General features: G+C 37.5%; 2 protein-coding genes across 2 annotated transcripts; both read left to right on the top strand.

Annotated features, from left to right (window-relative positions):
* Window positions 1-2094: 2094 nt before the first annotated feature.
* On the top strand, window positions 2095-4899 carry LOC120479967 (uncharacterized). The gene is made up of 5 exons (XM_089117547.1): window positions 2095-2134; window positions 2218-2550; window positions 2689-2823; window positions 2920-3017; window positions 4351-4899. Exons 1-5 carry the CDS (start codon window positions 2110-2112, stop codon window positions 4444-4446), a joined length of 687 nt encoding a protein of 228 aa, XP_088973673.1. The 5' UTR covers window positions 2095-2109; the 3' UTR covers window positions 4447-4899.
* A 10199-nt stretch (window positions 4900-15098) lies between these two features.
* Window positions 15099-17881, top strand: LOC120479965 (uncharacterized). Its single transcript, XM_089119147.1, has 5 exons — window positions 15099-15736; window positions 15820-16152; window positions 16295-16429; window positions 16529-16626; window positions 17870-17881. The coding sequence occupies exons 1-5, from the start codon at window positions 15673-15675 to the stop codon at window positions 17879-17881; spliced, it is 642 nt and encodes a 213-aa protein (XP_088975273.1). The 5' UTR covers window positions 15099-15672.
* Window positions 17882-18296: the final 415 nt, after the last annotated feature.

Below are 18296 nucleotides of genomic sequence, written 5' to 3'. Positions count from 1 at the left end.
ATACATTAAGTTGGATCAATAATGTGATTGTGCAGCATTCTGAGGTAATCAGTCAGAAGTATTGTTTTAAAATAATTAATTTCTTTTTTGTAATCATCAATTTTCACGGTCATAGTTGTGGTGTAGTGGATTGTACACGTGCGTGCTCAGGACATCCAAGAGTAGTTGGCTCAATCCCACTCCTTGCTCTCACTGTTTTATCTGCTGTCCTTTTAATAAAGGCAAAAACAGCTTTTTAGTGGTTGATATTTATACAAATTGACTTAGTGTTGTGAAATATAAGTTACCAGTTTCTGGCTTACAACCCAGAACTTACTATCAACCGACAGACAGGAATGGACTTCACAGCATCACACACCAGTGAAAATATGTTGAAATATGAGTTTGTAGCCTTCTGATGCATGCCATGTACAGTGAGGAAAATAAGTATTTGAACATCCTGCTATTTTGCAAGTCCCCCCACTTAGAAATCATGGAGGGGTCTGAAACGGTCATCGTAGGTGCATATCCACTATGAGAGACATCAATCTAAAAAAAAAAAAAATCAGAAATCACAATGGCTCTGTCTGAAATCTCCACTCAAACCACTACTCCCTACCCCCTATGTAGGGAGTAGAGCACTATATAGTGAGCTCACCAGCATAATAGAAACACCACTTTCGGACACTACTCGATCGTCTCTCGGTGCCGTTGATTATGTCAATGCTGTTGCTGTCCGCCATTTTTACGATCAGCTCAGGTTAGTGACCATCGGTTGTACACTACTTTTCAAAATGCATTCTGGGATACATTGAGTGGACTATATAGGGTATAATAATCACTATACATTCGGACAGCACTACAAAATGGTGAGCTCACTGTGTAGTCCACTATATAGTGAGTAGTGGGAGATTTCGGACACAGCAAATATATGATTTTTTTTCAATATAACTATTTATTTGTATGATACAGCAGCAAATAAGTATTTGAACACCTGTCTATCAGCTATAATTCTGACCCTCAAAGACCTGTTAGTCTGTCTTTAAAATGTCCACCAGAGTGGCTCTGTAAGAAGCATATCAAGGTTCTGGCGTGGCCTTGCCAGTCTCCAGACCTAAACCCAATAGAGAATTTCTAGAGGGAGCTCAAACTCTGTGTTTCTCAGCGATACCCCAGAAACCTGACTGATCTAGAGAAGATCTGTGTGGATAGGAGGAGTGGGCCAAAATCCCTCCTGCCGTGTTTGCACCTCTGTAATTGCAAACAAAGGCTACTGTACCAAATATTAACATTGAATTTCTTAGGTGTTCAAAATTAAATACTTATTTGCAGCTGTATCATACAAATAAACAGTTTAAAAAAAATCATACATTGTGATTTCTGTTTTTTTTTTAGTTGTTTTTTTTTTTAGATTGTCTCACAGTGGACATGCGCCTATGGCAATTTCAGACCCCTCCATGATTTCTAAGTGGGAGAACTTGCAAAATAACAGTGTGTTCAAATACTTATTTTCCTCACTGTACATGCCTTTGATTCACTATAAAATAAATATACAACAATCACATACATACTGTATATCCTTTTTACTCTGTATTAACAAAATAAAAACAACATGTACAGTAATTCTTAGAATTGTGCAAAGTGTTGTTTAATAAATGCTTGTGAAAGTTTTGATCACTATTTTAAATCAAATGGAAAATTGTGTATTTTCAGTTATGTAAACTACAACAAATACATTAATAACACCTGGAAAATAAAAGTGTCCCTTAGATCTAATATAACTGAAAAGAATATATGTTTTGCCTGACTGGATCTCCTGGAATAAGAGGAGGGATCATTGTAGGAGGGAATAAGACGTGTCACATATTAATTAAAACATGGCTTTTAAAATGGACACTGCAGATAACCATCTGAAATGATTTGTAGCTCTGGCATACTTACATTACACATAACTATTATTTACTTTGATGTTTGATGTTTATTTAACAAAAATGTAAGAATGATGATGTTGTTAGAGAAGCCCAGCTCTGACTTCCCCTCTCGTCTGTGTGGTCGAGGTTTGTGTTTCCTCTCACAGTACGAGATGTTTGAATGATCACTATAGCAGATATTATTCATCTGGATCAGATCATGAAGATCATACAGCTGCAGATCTGTGAGTTTCTCATGACACATTTCATTAAATCAGTTTTCTTTTCATTTTATATCTTAATAAATGTGTATTTCTTTCCGTCATAGATCTGATCATGTTGTATCAAGCCTCAGAGAGTCTAACAAACACACCAGTAACTTTAGGATCTGATGTGAATATAACCTGTGATCTTGATATAGAGGAGATTTACTGGTACAAACTGAAATTACCGGATCCTCCAGAGTTGATTGTACGCTCTTACAGCAGCACATATGAAGGACCTAAAAATGAAAACATCACCTCTAAACACAAATACTCAGTGAAAACTAACAGTCGTCTGTTCATCAAGAATATCACCATTGATGAATTAGGAGTTTATTATTGTGTGAAAACTAGTGAACCACTAAAATTCAACAACGGCACCAAAATCTACATCAGCGGTGAGTTATTTTATCATTTCATGTCTTTATAAACCACTTGATGGAGTCCATATTGAATATACTGTCTGAAGAACTAATACTAGTTTAATTGTTCTGTAAAAGACTGAAAATGAAAGATTGAACTATAAACTTTTACAGACGTTGTTCAAAAGAATATTACAGACTCGGTCGACAGGAATCAGACAGAAGACACTTCACAACAGCAGATACCATGGAGAAATATGACCATCATATTCATCCTGCTGAATGTGCTTCTGATCATTGTCATGATAGGTTTGTAAAATTGCACTGAATTATACAGCCATATCATATCTGCTCTTTTAAACTGTCAAGAAGTGTCTCAGTGATGTTTCTTCACTGTTGTTTCAGGTTTGCTGAAGAGCTGCATTGACGCAACTAGAAGATCTAAAAATACTTCAAAAAAAACTCAAAATACCACCGAAGCTCAAAACACAAATGATCCACAGGTAAGATACTTCTTAAACAAATTATATTATTTATTTTTAGTATATTTAAATATAACCTTCCCAGATTATTTTTGCACTCTATGTTCTTAGGTTAGTATAGTGATTGTAATAGGAATCTTTAAGATAGTGTCTTCAGATAGTGAACTACATTAAATTAATTATATGGAATGTGTTTTAGAAAACAGTACTCAATTGGGATACACAATTCTGATTAGTTAGTTGCAACATTCTGGTCAAATATCTTTCTTATAATTAGTGCTAAACCTTATATTTGATCAATGGTTTATTTCCTTCATCCTTTTCCTTGTGCCCTTCAGGATGATACAAGACCCCTAAGCTTCATTTTGGGGTCCTGATCACCTTGTTAGGGTTTATTTGCCTATCGGCTGTCTGTACATTACGTCTTACACACTGTAATTGCCAGTGTTGGGAGTAACGCATTACAAAAGTAATACATTACTGTAACATATTACTTTTAGCTGTAACGCAGTAGTGTAAGGCATTACTAATCAATTTTCAGTAATATTTTACTCGTTACATGTTCAGTGAGGCTTGTATTACAGTTGTATTACAGTGTATTGTCTGCTTTTACTTCTTAAAGACAACAGACTATGTGAAAGTTTTAAAGCAGTCTTTTAGTGCCAGTTCAGAGCGGTCGCGTCTGTAACATTGTTTTTTCCTCATAAATGCGAACACGAAAACTAAAATAAAATGAATATTTTAAGTTCTATGGAGACTGGAGAGCCAACCCTTCCTCATCCGTCACGCATGAATGTGTGTCTTTTCCCTAATACTAAAAATAAAACATAGACTGATATTTGTCTAATGTCTGGAGTCCTTTAAGGAAGTAGCCTATATACGTTTCAATACATGTAATTTCTGAGAATTTTTATTTCAAGTTATGACTGCAAATGTCATGTCCATAATGCTGGACTTAACTTCAAATGTTAACTTCAAATAATACTAATAGCCTAATTTAAAGATAAGGCAGCATTGGATATGGACGGTAAGGAGAATAACGCTGGAGTTGGAAGAGGTGTGTCGCGATTCTGTAGGTTCGTTGATCTGAGTCGTGTGGCGAATGGCGATTTCGGTTTCATATTGCATATCGTTACAGCCCAAAAGTTAAGTTCTACTTAGTTATTTTGGTGAAAGTAACTCAAAAGTAATACATGAGTAATGTAACGCATTACAATTCTGAGACAGTAATATTGTAAGGTAATGAATTACTTTTAAATAACAGTAACAAGTAATACCTAATGTATTACAGTTTGGAAGTAACTTGCACAACACTGGTAATTGCTGTTTATTTTGTTTTTTCTTCCTCTTCCAGTATGCTGAAGTTGATTTCACCAAGCTCTCCAGACGAAACCGGCCTTGCCAGGATCAGACCACCTACTCTTTTCTTCAGCCTGTGAAAGCTGTATAAAGTATTATCCATTATAAATCTAAATCGCATATGAATTTCTTTACAAAGCTAAAATTTTGTTTTTGTTATACTTGTAATGCTTCTCAAATCAATATCAATGAAAAGCAAGATCCCATTAATGAACAAAATCAGTGTTTTTTTTCTGGTGTTTAATGGAAATATATACAGTATTGTATATATTAATACTGCGCTATTCTCTGGTATAGTTGTCTCTATAGACCTCTTTATAAATGTTTCTTCTTGCCAGTGCTCGAGATGTTCATGCTTGCAGTAAACCAGAAGGCAATGTGGTTTCTGTGTGTTTTAGAGCAACTTTTTACAAATGAAAATTTGAGCTACTTTGTGTATGTGTATTTGTATGTTAAATAAATTTGGCATAGAACTAGAGTGGAAATCTCATGAATAACGCTTAATAAATATGCATTTTTTTATCTTATTTATATATTTTTTGCATGCTCATTAATCGTTCTAAATAATTTGGTTATTATTTATTAAAACGGGTGACTTCTGCTCTGTTTCTGTGGTTAACATACAATGTGGTTTCGTGCAAATGAAGTGTTCCACTAGTTTGGTCAATTGATGAACCAAACAAACATAAACTTTGCATGCATACAGACAGACAGGTGGTTTAAACATTTATCAAGTGAAGATGTGTGGAGTACTTTCTGCCTGAAACAAAAACACTATAAACAGATTTTACTTGAACCCCTTTAATTACTCAGTTACCCGTGACTATTTCGGAAAGCTCAGCAAAACCATCAACCCCTTGTGTTTTAGAATCGGGAAGTACAGACTAGACAGCTTTGCTGAAAATGACATTCAATTTATGATATTTTTCTTTCAGCAACTTCTGAGCTAAGATATAATGGGTTGTGATGCCAAAATAGACCATATTTCAGGCAAACCTGTAAAAACAATGCTGCATTTTCTTAGCAATTTAAACTAAGTGAAAATGGCAGTATTTTCTTTGCACTAAGGGTAAATAGTAGTTAGATGCTATTCATACTCAACAATATGTTACTAAAATCATAAATAGATGCTGCTTGATTGGGATATTAGTCAACATTACTCTCTACACCAGGGGTTCCCAACCACGTTCTTGGATCCGCCAAACATGCAGACATTTGTACACACATTAATTTGTCATTTGTCTGATTCAATGGCACAATGGAGGACAGAGTTAGTAAGCCACTGTCAACAATTGGGGCTGTTTACAATTAGTGATTTCGCCTATGAAAGATTATATATAACTAGTTTAGGATATGATCACATGGATTATAAGACTTGTGTGGTCAAAGCAAATTAAACTTCAGCTCCCCCTTGACTGTGGTTATGTCTGCTGGTGGGCTGTGGGTGTCAACGTTAACATCATGTGTTGCTTTTATCATGAGCCATTGTGTAGCTGTGCACGCATCAGTGCAGAAACAAGAAACTTCTTGTTTTAATAATATTCACATTCACTAAAAAGTTACATTTAGACTGAACATGTGTCATGTTAGCTATTAGTTGCAACAATAAGTAAGATTAGTTAATAACAGTGCTGCTCTTCTCCATATGCAGATTATGCTTTCTGTGTACAGCCATATCAGACTATCACTATCCCTACCCACAACCTAAGCGCAGGCTTCACTCTTCGCCTGTCACAGTTATATTCATATGTCATTGTCTTGTTTAGTTTTAGGACCAGATTTACTAAACATTAGCGTCGGAGATCAAGTCCAAAACAGCGCCGGTGAGAGGGGAAAGTTCTGCACGTGATCTACTAACGACACATAGATTAAATAAATGATTTAACAATATACTTCCCTATAACATAAACATAATGTAAAAAAAAAAAAAATACAGAACACCCAAAATGTTTTTTCAACTACTCACATCAATTATTAATTATTATGACATAGCCTACTTGTATATTTTATATTATTGATCAATATGTGAATCCATTGACCACATGACATGAGTTGAGATCTCATTGGCACAAATTAATTTAGATGAGAAGATAGAACTGTTTTTTTATTGTTTGGTCACATGGTTCTGCTCTGAATATGATGTTAAAACACGTCTGACCACCAGATGTCGCTAATGCGTACTGTGTTAACAGCTTCGAGTAATAAACTGTTTTTGTTTTTTGACACAATTTGATGAAAGCCTCAAAGTTTTAGAAAGCCTCAGTTTCCCTTCACTAGGGTATCCGGCAATCACGATGAAGATAAGATGTCCAATGAGTCTCTGGAGAAGGACGATGAAGGTAGGCAGATACAGGTTACTCTCACATAGAGATTGACTGGATCCTAGTTGTATACAACACTAGAAAGTGTGAGAAAATCCAGAAATCACAGTATATGATTTTGCAACTTTTTATTTGTATAATTCAGCTGCAAATAAGTATTTCAACACCTGTCTGTCAGCTAGAATTCTGACCCTCAAAGACCTGTTAGTCTGCCTTTTAGGCCCCGTTTACACGAGAGCACTCGGATGTGCCTTTCGTTTACACGGCGACGGCGTTTTTGAGGCTTAAAAACGCAAAAAAGTGAAACCACCCTCCAGAGTGGAAATCTTAAAAACGCTCCACCGCCGCGTTCCCGTGTAAACGGTAAAAACGCAAAAGTCTGCTTGACAGTGAAGGTTGTACGCAGGCGTGTGGACTTGGTGTTGTTGTAGTATGCACTCCTAGCCGCCTGAAGTGCATAGCCCTACTACATTGAATTTCACACACTTTTGCGTCACCATTTGCACGCGGATTTCCCACACAAAACGCTCGTCTAAACGCAGAATAAAAAGTGATGACGCAACGCCACCTTTGCGTTTTCTCTTCAGATTCGTTTCCGTGTAAACATAGCCTAAATTGTCCACCTCCACTCCATTTATTATCCTAAATTCGATGCACCTGTTCGAGGTCGTTAGCTGCATAAAGAAGACACCTGTCCACCCCATACAATCAGGAAGAATCCAACTACTAACACGGCCAAGACAAAAGAGCTGTCCAAAGACACTAGAGACAAAATTGTCCACCTCCACAAGGCTGGAAAGGGCCACGGGGGAAAAAGGTCCACTGTTGGAGCAATCATTAGAAAATGGAAGAAGCTAAACATGGCTGTCAATCTCCCTCGAACTGGGGCTCCATGCAAGATCTCACCTCGTGGGGTCTCAATGATCCAAAGAAAGGTAAGAAATCAGCCCAGAACTACACAGGAGGACCTGGTCAATGACCTGAGAAGAGCTGGGACCCCCGTTTCCAAGGTTACTGTTGGTAATACAATAAGACGTCATGGTGTGAAATCATGCATGGCATGGAAGGTTCCCCTACTTAAACCAGCACATGTCAAGGCCCGTCTTAAGTTTGCCAATGACCATTTGGATGATCCAGAGGAGTCTTGGGAGAAAGTCATGTGGTCAGATGAGAACAAAATAGAACTTTTTGGTCATAATTCCACTAGGAGGAAGAAGATTGACGAGTACCATCCCAAGAACACCATACTGTGAAGCATGGGGTGGTTCAGTGGCATAATGCTTTGGGGGTGTGGACAGGGCGACTGCACTGTATTAAGGAGAGGATGACCAGGGCCATGAATTGCAAGATTTTGGGGAACAACCTCCTTCCCTCAGTTAGAGCAATGAAGATGGGTCGAGGCTGGGTCTTCCAACATGACAATGACCCGAAGCACACAGCCAGGATAACCAAAGAGTGGCTCTGTAAGAAGCATATCAAGGTTCTGGCGTGGCCTTGCCAGTCTCCAGACCTAAACCCAATAGAGAATTTCTAGAGGGAGCTCAAACTCTGTGTTTCTCAGCGGCAGCCCAGAAACCTGACTGATCTGGAGAAGATCTGTGTGGAGGAGTGGGCCGAAATCCCTCCTGCCGTGTGTGCAAACCTGCTGAAAAACTACAGGAAACGTTTGACCTCTGTAAATACAAACAAAGGCTACTGTACCAAATATTAACATTGATTTTCTCAGGTGTTCATACATTGTGGTTTCTTGATTATGTCTCTCAATGTGGACATGCACCTACAATGACAATTTCAGACCCCTCCATGATTTCTAAGAGGGAGTACTTGCAAAATAGGAGGGTGTTCAAAAACGTGTTTTCGTGGAAACAGTTATTATTCATATAGGCAGTTTGACTCATTTGAGAAATGGATATGTGTAATGCCTCATCAAATATATTTTTAGATTTAAGCTTCAGCATTTGTCAAAAATTATCTAGCATGTGCATTGTATCCCTTTGTTGCATTTTTAAACAATTATTGTCTCAATAGTAATGTTTTCATATTTGTGTTTTTTTTTTTTTTTTTTTTTGTCTAACAGAAATCCCTACAACAACACCTACTACAGTGTCTACTCCAAAACCAACAGTAAATGCAATAATTCCATGAGAGCTGTTTTGGAGATTTGTATTTTGCACTGTATCTGAGTAATTTACTGTATCACAATTGTCTGTTCCTAGACCCACTGACTGCTGTATGTAACTGTGGCCAAAATGATTATGCATATAGATGATACTATTTTGTTATTATTTTTTTGGAATTGTAAACCCAGTATGGATGCTGCTAGCCAAACAGGTAATTCATGACTTTATTGGTAAGGTCTGTAACATGGGGAAATGAAGCACACTGCACTGAGAGGGCACACAAGGGAAGTAAAGGTAGTTAGAAGAAACCTAACAAACCTGTATTTGCTAGCTTTACAATTTTGAATTCCTGTTGATGTTTTTAGAGTCAGTATATAGTTATTATAGTTTCAAGAAGCTGACAGATAAGTTAAAGGGGACATATCATGCAAAATCCACTTTTTTAGCCCTTAAATGCATTTTGTTGTATATTTGGAGTGTTTATAACTACAGAAAATATTAAATTATTCTCTTCAGGTGCTTCGTTTATATCTTTATATTCTGTTTTGGTCATATTTTTCAACGTGTTCAGATTTTTCTGTTTTCTATGACGGTTTTTTAAAAAGTGCGTCACCTTTTGCAGCGGAACTGACCAATAAGGATATCGACCACCGGTTGAACACTTCGAGCAATCCGCCATTATTATTTCTCGCTCCGATTTTGTAGTCCGAGCTCAATGATGCAGAAGTTACGAGAGGGCAAGTCAAAATGTTCGGTTGTTGGATGTACGTTAGTGACCTGAAGAACTTCAAGAATTCCCACTTCAACAACCTCCGCCAGTAACGTTATACAGTAGGGTTTGCCGATTGACTTCGTCTGAATGAGAGGTAAATTCCTTCTATCTTTGGAGACGACGATTAGAGCATTTTGATAAGCTGTAAATATCGTTAATAGAAATAAAGTACTTTTCTTAAAACACATGGTGGTCATGGTTTAGCAGTACCTTTGTCTTTCTTTGTTTTTGTATTGAAGTAACGTTACACGTCTGCAGTATTATTGTTCTTGAGTTTCATCAATGGTCATTTACGTTAGGTGCGTTGTTTTCTGATGCTTTTCTAAACGTATCATATTATCAATACAGATTGTTTGTGGTAAGATTAGACCGTAGTCATTTATCTTGTCAGTGTGCTTGTTTTAACAAGAGAAATAGTCGACTTTCACTAATAACACAACACAGTTAACTCACATACCAATACATCCATATGAAGAGGTTGTTCTGTAGGTTCGTCATCGTCTTTATCAACTCGCTCGCTCTGGCTCGAATATGTAAAGCTTGATGGACAAGTCTTCTTGTTGACATTTTATAAACGTGTAAATTAAAATGTTCTTTGAAGGTATCGTATATAATCGTATATCTCTAATCAAACTACAATAATGGCCGAACGCGGGGAGTTGAACTGACCGTGAACTCATCGACCTGGAGAGCGGGCGGGGTGTGACGCATCTCCTTTTTATTTAAAGGGGCCGCTTTGAAACGGGTCGCTCAAAGACGCACATCAGAAAAGGGGTAGAAAATGGGCTTGTGGAGCTATAATAATGAGGAATTCAGACCCAAGCATTGCAGTTATGTTTTATATAGACCACAACGGTATGATTTATATGTAAAAATGAATGATTTAAAAGCATGATATGTACCCTTTAAGTTGCACATAACACACAACTCAAAAACTTTTTCTACATTATTTTCCAGTATTTTTATTTTTGTTACAGCCTGGTTAAATAGAAAAAAGAACAGTAAATATACACACACAGTACATAACATGTATGTAAACAATTCTTGTGATAACTTGCTGGTTATGTCCTTTATTTGCAAGCTGGATTAAAAAAAAAATGTCTGCTAAATGAAAAAAAAAAATGTAAATGTATTTTCAGTTTCCAAAAGTATATTTTCTTATATATTTGCTGTCCTATTAATAAAGGCTAAGAAAAACAAATATATTGATGACCGGGAAAGTAAAACTCCCTTAGATGTAATATAACTGAAAAGAATATTTGTTTTGCCGGACTGGCTCTTCTGGAATAAGGGATAAAGAGATAAAGTAGAGGTCGAATAGTTTAATCACCTGTGAAGTAAGCAGCACCCCCCGTTGGAAAAAGCAGACATTACAGCACTCTCTGACAGATGCAAAAAAATTAATAAATAAGCATATTAAAAACCTATATTAACCTAAGAAGTTTATGCAGGAGGAAGTTTTGAGCAAAACTAAATAATTATTAATTATTAAAATAATGTGAATGATCATTGTCATTGTCAACCGATGTCACGTTGCAACAGTGAAGGCATCTAGATATCATAATGGCACAGAAACGAATTTTGGATTTATTTTGTACACCAGCTTCTAAAAAGAGCACAACGGAAGTCCAGAGAACACAGGAAAGGTTGTGGTGTTATATTTAGCACGCTAGCTGCATTTGAGGAGCCTTTCAAGCCATCTAACTTTGTTTTTCCTAGTGGACATTTTGTAACATAAACTTTCAGTCGTGCATTCACACCAGCTTAGTTTAACAAATGGAAGTGGCTGCATTACGTGACTGAGACCAATCGAGTTTTGTGTTTTACTTGTCTTAAAAAAGCAATCCACAAGTTTCCGAGGTGCGCTCCTGTAAAAAATAAAGTGGGTGAAACTTCCGGTGACGCGGCGGAAGTAGCATTCCAATGGTATTTTGTGTGTTAGTTAGCGAAGAGGCTAGCTGTTTTTCGGAGAATTATTTTACTATTTAAAGACGCAAATCTTTATGAGAGATGTCGTTACGGAGCTCAGGGACAACATGTGCTGTTCGCGGTTATATGTATAACCGGACTAAACTAATTCAGTGGCTTAAACGTGATTGTTTTGAACATAAGCTGAAAACGAAATCTGAGTGATCCTACCAGAGCCCGTCTCTGATCCTGCCAACGACTGTAGTTTCCATCACCTCCCAAAAGACGACAAATCTTCCTGTGTACATTTGTTTAAATTCTTAATATTCTATAAACTCTATCAGCATGTGGTTGGCTGTTCGCTACTGATGTTACAGCTAAACTCAGGATCAAAGCCTGTGTTGACAGAATACCAAATGTGCCAGTTAATGTATTCAAGCAGCACATTCATTTATAATTTTGAATAAACTCCAAAGTACAATGACTAAGTGTGTATTTTTTATTTTAATTGTTTGTCAGCTCACACAACTGTCTGTCACCATGCCTTGATGAGTATTGATTATTAATGTTATTATAATACTCCCAATCAACTACTGCGGAGGGTAAAGGTACTGTTATTTCACCCTTTTGAATTTCGTTGATGTTGTGTTCCCACATCGTTAGCTAGTTTGGATCGCTATAACTTGAATGACTGTCAACTGTTGAATGAACAAGTGTTAAGCATGTCAAATCGCGCTTTGTTTACTTCCAACCGGAAGTCGCGCCCACTTTTGACGCAAGGCCTCATGGGGCGTAGGAAACTTGTGGATAGAAAAAAAGTTTTAGGGCAGACAACCCTTTCTGGGGGCGGCAGTGGTTCATGTAGGTGGTTGCTACACCATCTCACGACCAATTCGTACGAATTCGTACGAGTGATTCAAAAGTGGCTAATTCGTACTAATTCATACGACCTCACTCGTATGAATTTGTACGATTTGTCTAAACCCACGTGACGGTTATGTTTAGGGGCGGGGTCAGGGGTAGGCCATTCGTACGAATTCATACGAATTGGCTAATTCGTACAATATCTACAATTTAGCAAAATCGTACTAATTCGTACGAGTGAGGTCGTACGAATTGTTACGAATTAGCCACCTCGTAAAATTCGTACGAATTCCCGTGAGATTGGGTTGGTTGTCTACAAACCAGAAAGTTGGTGGTTCAGTCCCTGGTTCCACCTGACCAAGTTTGGAGGTGTCCGTGAGCAAGACACCTAACCCCAGCTGCTCCCGACGAGCTGGATGGTGCCTTGCATGGCTGACACTGCCATCGGTGTGTGAATGGGTGAATGTTAGGCAAATGTAAAGCACTTTGGTGACCATTGGGTCTTTGAAATGCAGGCCATTTTTTTAACCATTTTAACATTCGTGTCAGATGTCTTTGGAAACTTGCGTAAACCCCTGCAAATTTCAAGGAACATGAATGATCAAAGTTACACATGGATTCAGTTCAGAGACACGCTGCTTTGGGTAATATGCCTATCAATGCCCTCCTGTTGGATGCTCTTGCCGAAAAGCAGGAGACTGCTCGACATGTTTTGGAACTATTGTTTAGATCAATCAGATTCCTGGGAAGCAAGGGGATACCGTTCAGGGGTGACACCACATGTGATGGAATCCTTTACGAACTGACGATGGAACGCACCAAAACGAAAGAAAACAGACTGCTCTCTGTTTATGTAATCCATCCATATGAAATGTGCAGTTCTCTCTCGCACGTTCACTACTGCGAAGATCACGATCAGCATTGTCGACTTCATCTTTGCGGGCAACAATGACACGTAAAAACAATTCAAATGTCTCCTTGTTATATTCATAACCATTACTTCAGCAACGAGCACTTTGATCACTTGACAAACGAACAAATTGAATGGTCTGAAAGTCAACTGGAGATGTTTTATTAATTTGTATTGGTACAAGGCGGAGGGTCGAAAATAGGCACAACACCGGCTCATTTGTCATTTGAAATACAATAAACGCACAAATAAATTTTACAGATTAAAAAAACGATCGGAAATGTCGTCCAATTTTCTAATAATATTATTTGATGACAACAATACATTTGGAAAACAAAACACAGCCATTTTTGATTTTTTTCTTTTAAACAAAAAACCAAGTTGCACAGTTTTTTAAATTTCATCTTTCATTCCGAAATAGAATAATGAATGAACGAAAAAAGTACACGGACCACGTGAGCACAACAGAGTAGTTCTCGTATAATTTGCAATTTGTTGACGGCAGCCTGGAGTCTCACTGTTCATTTTCAGTATTTTATAATGAACAGAACAGCACTGGACAAACTCTTTTCTCCTGCATCAAGGATGTGTTTTTGAGACATTCCAATCGAACGCCTTGTAGCATACTGCTTTAATGGAGCCAGTAATATGTCCGGGTGCTTTTCAGGAGTGCCGGCTTGCCTCAAAGAATTGTACCCCCAGTCAATATGTACACTGTAACAACCATGCGCTGGACTTGGTGCTTCAAGATCTAGCTAGTGAAGTGAGCCTTGTGGCTTCTCTAACAACTCATTTGAATATAATGCTAACTCCCATTAAGATCCACACAGTAGTCATATATCGCCCCCCAGGTCAACTGGGAAGCTTTGTAGAGGAACTGGATGTGCTGCTCTCCTCCTTCCCTGAGGATGACATCCCACTTGTAGTCTTTGGCGACTTCAACATTCATCTAGAGAAGCCGTATGCTGCAGACTTCATCTCTCTCCTAGCCTCCTTTGATCTCAAACGGCTCATCACCACAGGTACCCATAAGTCAGGCAACCAACTGGACCTGGTTTACACATGCAAATGCATCACAGACAACATTTTGGTGAAACCTCTCCACGTTTCAGATCATTTCCTCATTACCTTCAATCTACAACTTACTACCCACGCACCACCATAGTACAGTATCATGCCTATCTAAGCTCCATCCTCAAACGAGAGCTCTGTTTAGTGAGGCTGAAAAACTCATACAATTGTGTCTGTGTTTGCCTATATCAGTGGCCTCATCCAACGATCATTTTCCAACTTGCGCTGATTAAAACATGGTTACGGTCCACCATGACACAGAAGAGAATCACACACTTGTCCCTAATGAATATCCACACAGACATTTTGAACGCTTTGGACATCCATTCCCTCATGAGAGACTTTATCTACTTAACTCCTGAGCGCCAAGCCACATTGGGAGTAATGTAACGGGCTCCCTGCTCAAGGTAAAACATTTGGTTTATTATGAGCTTCCAATGAGCAGTTTAACGTCAGACAAATTACGCATTAATTTCACACTGATAGTTTTGCTGCAAAAATGTATTTGGTTATATTATTGTGTGCTGTGCAAATTCGGCTTTTGAAAAAGTGAAAATGTGCCTATATTTGAAGAGTTCAGATGCAAAAGCCTCTAAGTGCCTTTTGAAATTTTCTCCTAGAATGATCATTTCTATCAAGCTTGCTTTTTAAGTTCAGTAATTTCACTTAAATGACAATTAATAGGTAATCTTCATTGCAATTTAAGTGAAATTACTGAACTTAAAAAGCAAGCTTGATAAAAATGATCATTCTAGGAGAAAATTTCAAATGGCACTTAGAGGCTTTTGCATCTGAACTCTTCATTTGGATATTTCTGTGTGCACTGTCAGCCTGTGGACCGTTTTAATTATGCATAAGCTGTTTTATGTTCTCATTAGCTGTGTTCTCTAAGTGTGTGTCTGTGCCATGACAAAGCTAGAAGTTTAAATAGCGTAGGCTAATATATATGTGCTGTTAAAATATAAATATTTGCTTTTGTGAATATGTTATAACCTTTTGGACATGTTTAACTGTCTTGACTATTTGTACGTGTCTGGCTGTGTGCAACGGAGTCTGGTTACAAGATTAATATGATAAATATTTCCACCTGAAAATGCACCTCCCACTACAGCACCCCCAACTTAAAACCTCTTCCCACAGCCATGAATGCAGATAACCATATTAAATATTAATCTGAAATACGATTTGTAGCTCTGGCATACTTATATTATATATAAGTATTACTTACTTCAACATATGATGTTGATTTAAACATCTAAGAAAGATGATGTTCTCAGAGAAGCCCAACTCTGACTTCCTCTCGTCTGTGTGTTCGAGGTTTGAGTTTCCTCTCACAGTACGAGATGTGTGAATGATCACTATAGCAGATATTATTCATCTGGATCGGATCATGAAGATCATACAGCTGCAGATCTGTGAGTTTCTCATGACACATTTCATTAAATCAGTTTTCTTTTGATTTTATATCTTAATAAATGTGTATTTCTTTCTGTCATAGATCTGTTCATGTTGTATCAAGCCTCAGAGAGTCTAACAAACACACCAGTAACTTTAGGATCTGATGTGAATATAACCTGTGATCTTGATATAGAGGAGATTTACTGGTACAAACTGAAATTACCGGATCCTCAAGTGTTGATTTTACGCACTTACAGCAACACATATGAAGGAGGTAAATATGAAAACATCACCTATGAACACAAATACTCAGTGAAAACTAACAGTCGTCTGTTCATCAAGAATATCACCATTGATGAATTAGGAGTTTATTATTGTGTGAAAACTAGTGAACCACTAAAATTCAGCAACGGCACCAAAATCGACATCAGCGGTGAGTTATTTTATCATTTCATGTCTTTATAAACCACATGATGGAGTCCATATTGAATATACTGAGTAAAGATCTAATAATAGTTTTATTGGTCTGTTAAAGACTGAAACTGAATAAAGATTGAACTATAAACCTTTTACAGACGTTGTTCAAAAGAATTTTACAGACTCGGTCGACAGGAATCAGACAGAAGACGCTCCACAACGGCAGATACCGTGGAGAAATATGACCATCATATTCATCCTTCTGAATGTGCTTCTGATCATTGTCATGATAGGTTTGTAAAATTGCACTGAATTATTCATCCATATCATATCTGCTCTTAGTTTAAACTGTCAAGAAGTGTCTCAGTGATGTTTCTTCACTGTTGTTTCAGGTTTGCTGAAGAGCTGCATTGACGCAACTAGAAGATCTAAAAATACTTCAGAGAAACCTCAAAATACCACCGAAGCTCAAAACACAAATGATCCACAGGTAAGAGACTTCACTTTAGAATACGGTCCCTTCGTTAATGAATAACTACACTAGAGCCAATAAGTAACACAATATTAACAATCTACTAGTAACTAAAAAGAAAGTTACCGGGGGGGTTGTTTTTTGGCTCAATTTGATGAAAGCCTCAAAGCTTTAGAAAGCTCCGGTTTCCCTTCACTAGGGTATCAGGCAATCACGATGAAGATAAGATGTCCAATGAAAAGAGTCTGTGGAGAAGGATGATGAAGGTAGGCAGATACAGGTTATTACTCCTATGTAGAGATTGACTGGATGCTAGTCGTAAACAAGACTAGACAGTGTGTGTGTCTGTGTGTGTGTGTGTAAACTACATTTAAAGTTAAAATACATTGAATGTACTAGTCAAGTCAAGTCACCTTTATTTATATAGTACTTTTAAAGCAGCTTTACAGAGACAACATGAAAATACTAGAACAAATTTTGTTTTGGTAGTACAACAGATCTAGTAGAAAATACAGTCATAGTCCAGTTTAAATAAATTCAGTGATGGTTCATTTTTGTTGTAAAAAGTTATTAATTTAGTTAATTTAGGCATAAACTTATACTAATTTAGGATAAACTTGTAGTTGATCCACGGTAGTCACATGGAATATTTAAACATTTTCTTCAATGACTTTCTGGGCCGTCAAGTTTCAATCCCTTAGGAGTCTAGCTGTGATCCAGCTCTCAAATTTAATCAAAAATATCTTCATTTGTGTTCCGAACACGAACGAAGGTCTTACGGGGTTGGTACAACATGGGGGTGAGTAATTAATGACATCATTTTCATTTTTGGGTGAACTAACCCTTTAAAACTCACTCTTACTTGGAGTATCGCGTCTTCCCATGCACATTTTAGGGGAGTTCCTTTGGAAGATATTTGTGTGGCGGCAGGTTGGCTTTCTCTGCATAACCTGAATTTAGATGCGGCCCCTGTTTCCTGGGTTCTTTCCATATGAACTGGTTGCTTAGTTGAGTCCTAGTTGAGTTTGGTCTGGCTCAAAAAAACGTTTAATTAGGGAAATTTACAGAAACTTTATCACCTACCTTCCCATCACCTTGGCGTGTTATTCAATCTGCATCCTAGTTCCGCCAACGGTGTCCCTTTACTATAGTGTTGCGGGTATAATGTTCATGACAAACTGTTGCTCACATACATAATTTATTGTGTATCTTATAACTATTGTCAGTATATTGTGAGGCACAATTGTTTTGTGAATGTCAGAGTGAACAGTAGGCCTTGCAAACAGGCTGTTATTTAAATATGAGGAGTGCAAAACTAAGAGAAAACCTACATGGGATGCAACAGAAAACCAGTCCGTAAGTAAACATTGTTACTAATTTTAGCACAAGAGTGGAATATGTTCACAAAATGTAAAACATGTTTATCAACAGAACCTCAAAGTAGGATTTTATTAAGAAAATCAAGGAGATACCCTTGCCTTTAGTTTGTGTTTGGAAGATGAACGAAAGTCTAACAGGTTTAGAACGACATGAAGGTGAGTAATGAAAATTGCTTGTTCAATTTGACACATTCATTAAATCAGTTCCTTCTGATTTGGTTTTTCTGCTCTTTCGACCATCCCAATCTTAGATTATTGAGCGTCAACAGAAATGTCCACTTTGAATGCTTCAGCCTGGCTGTTTTTTTC

This window comes from Pimephales promelas, chromosome 2, assembly GCF_988280905.1.
Source record: "Pimephales promelas chromosome 2, fPimPro1.hap1.1, whole genome shotgun sequence".
Classification (NCBI taxonomy): domain Eukaryota; kingdom Metazoa; phylum Chordata; class Actinopteri; order Cypriniformes; family Leuciscidae; genus Pimephales; species Pimephales promelas.
This window is presented reverse-complemented; position numbering and strand designations above follow the sequence as displayed.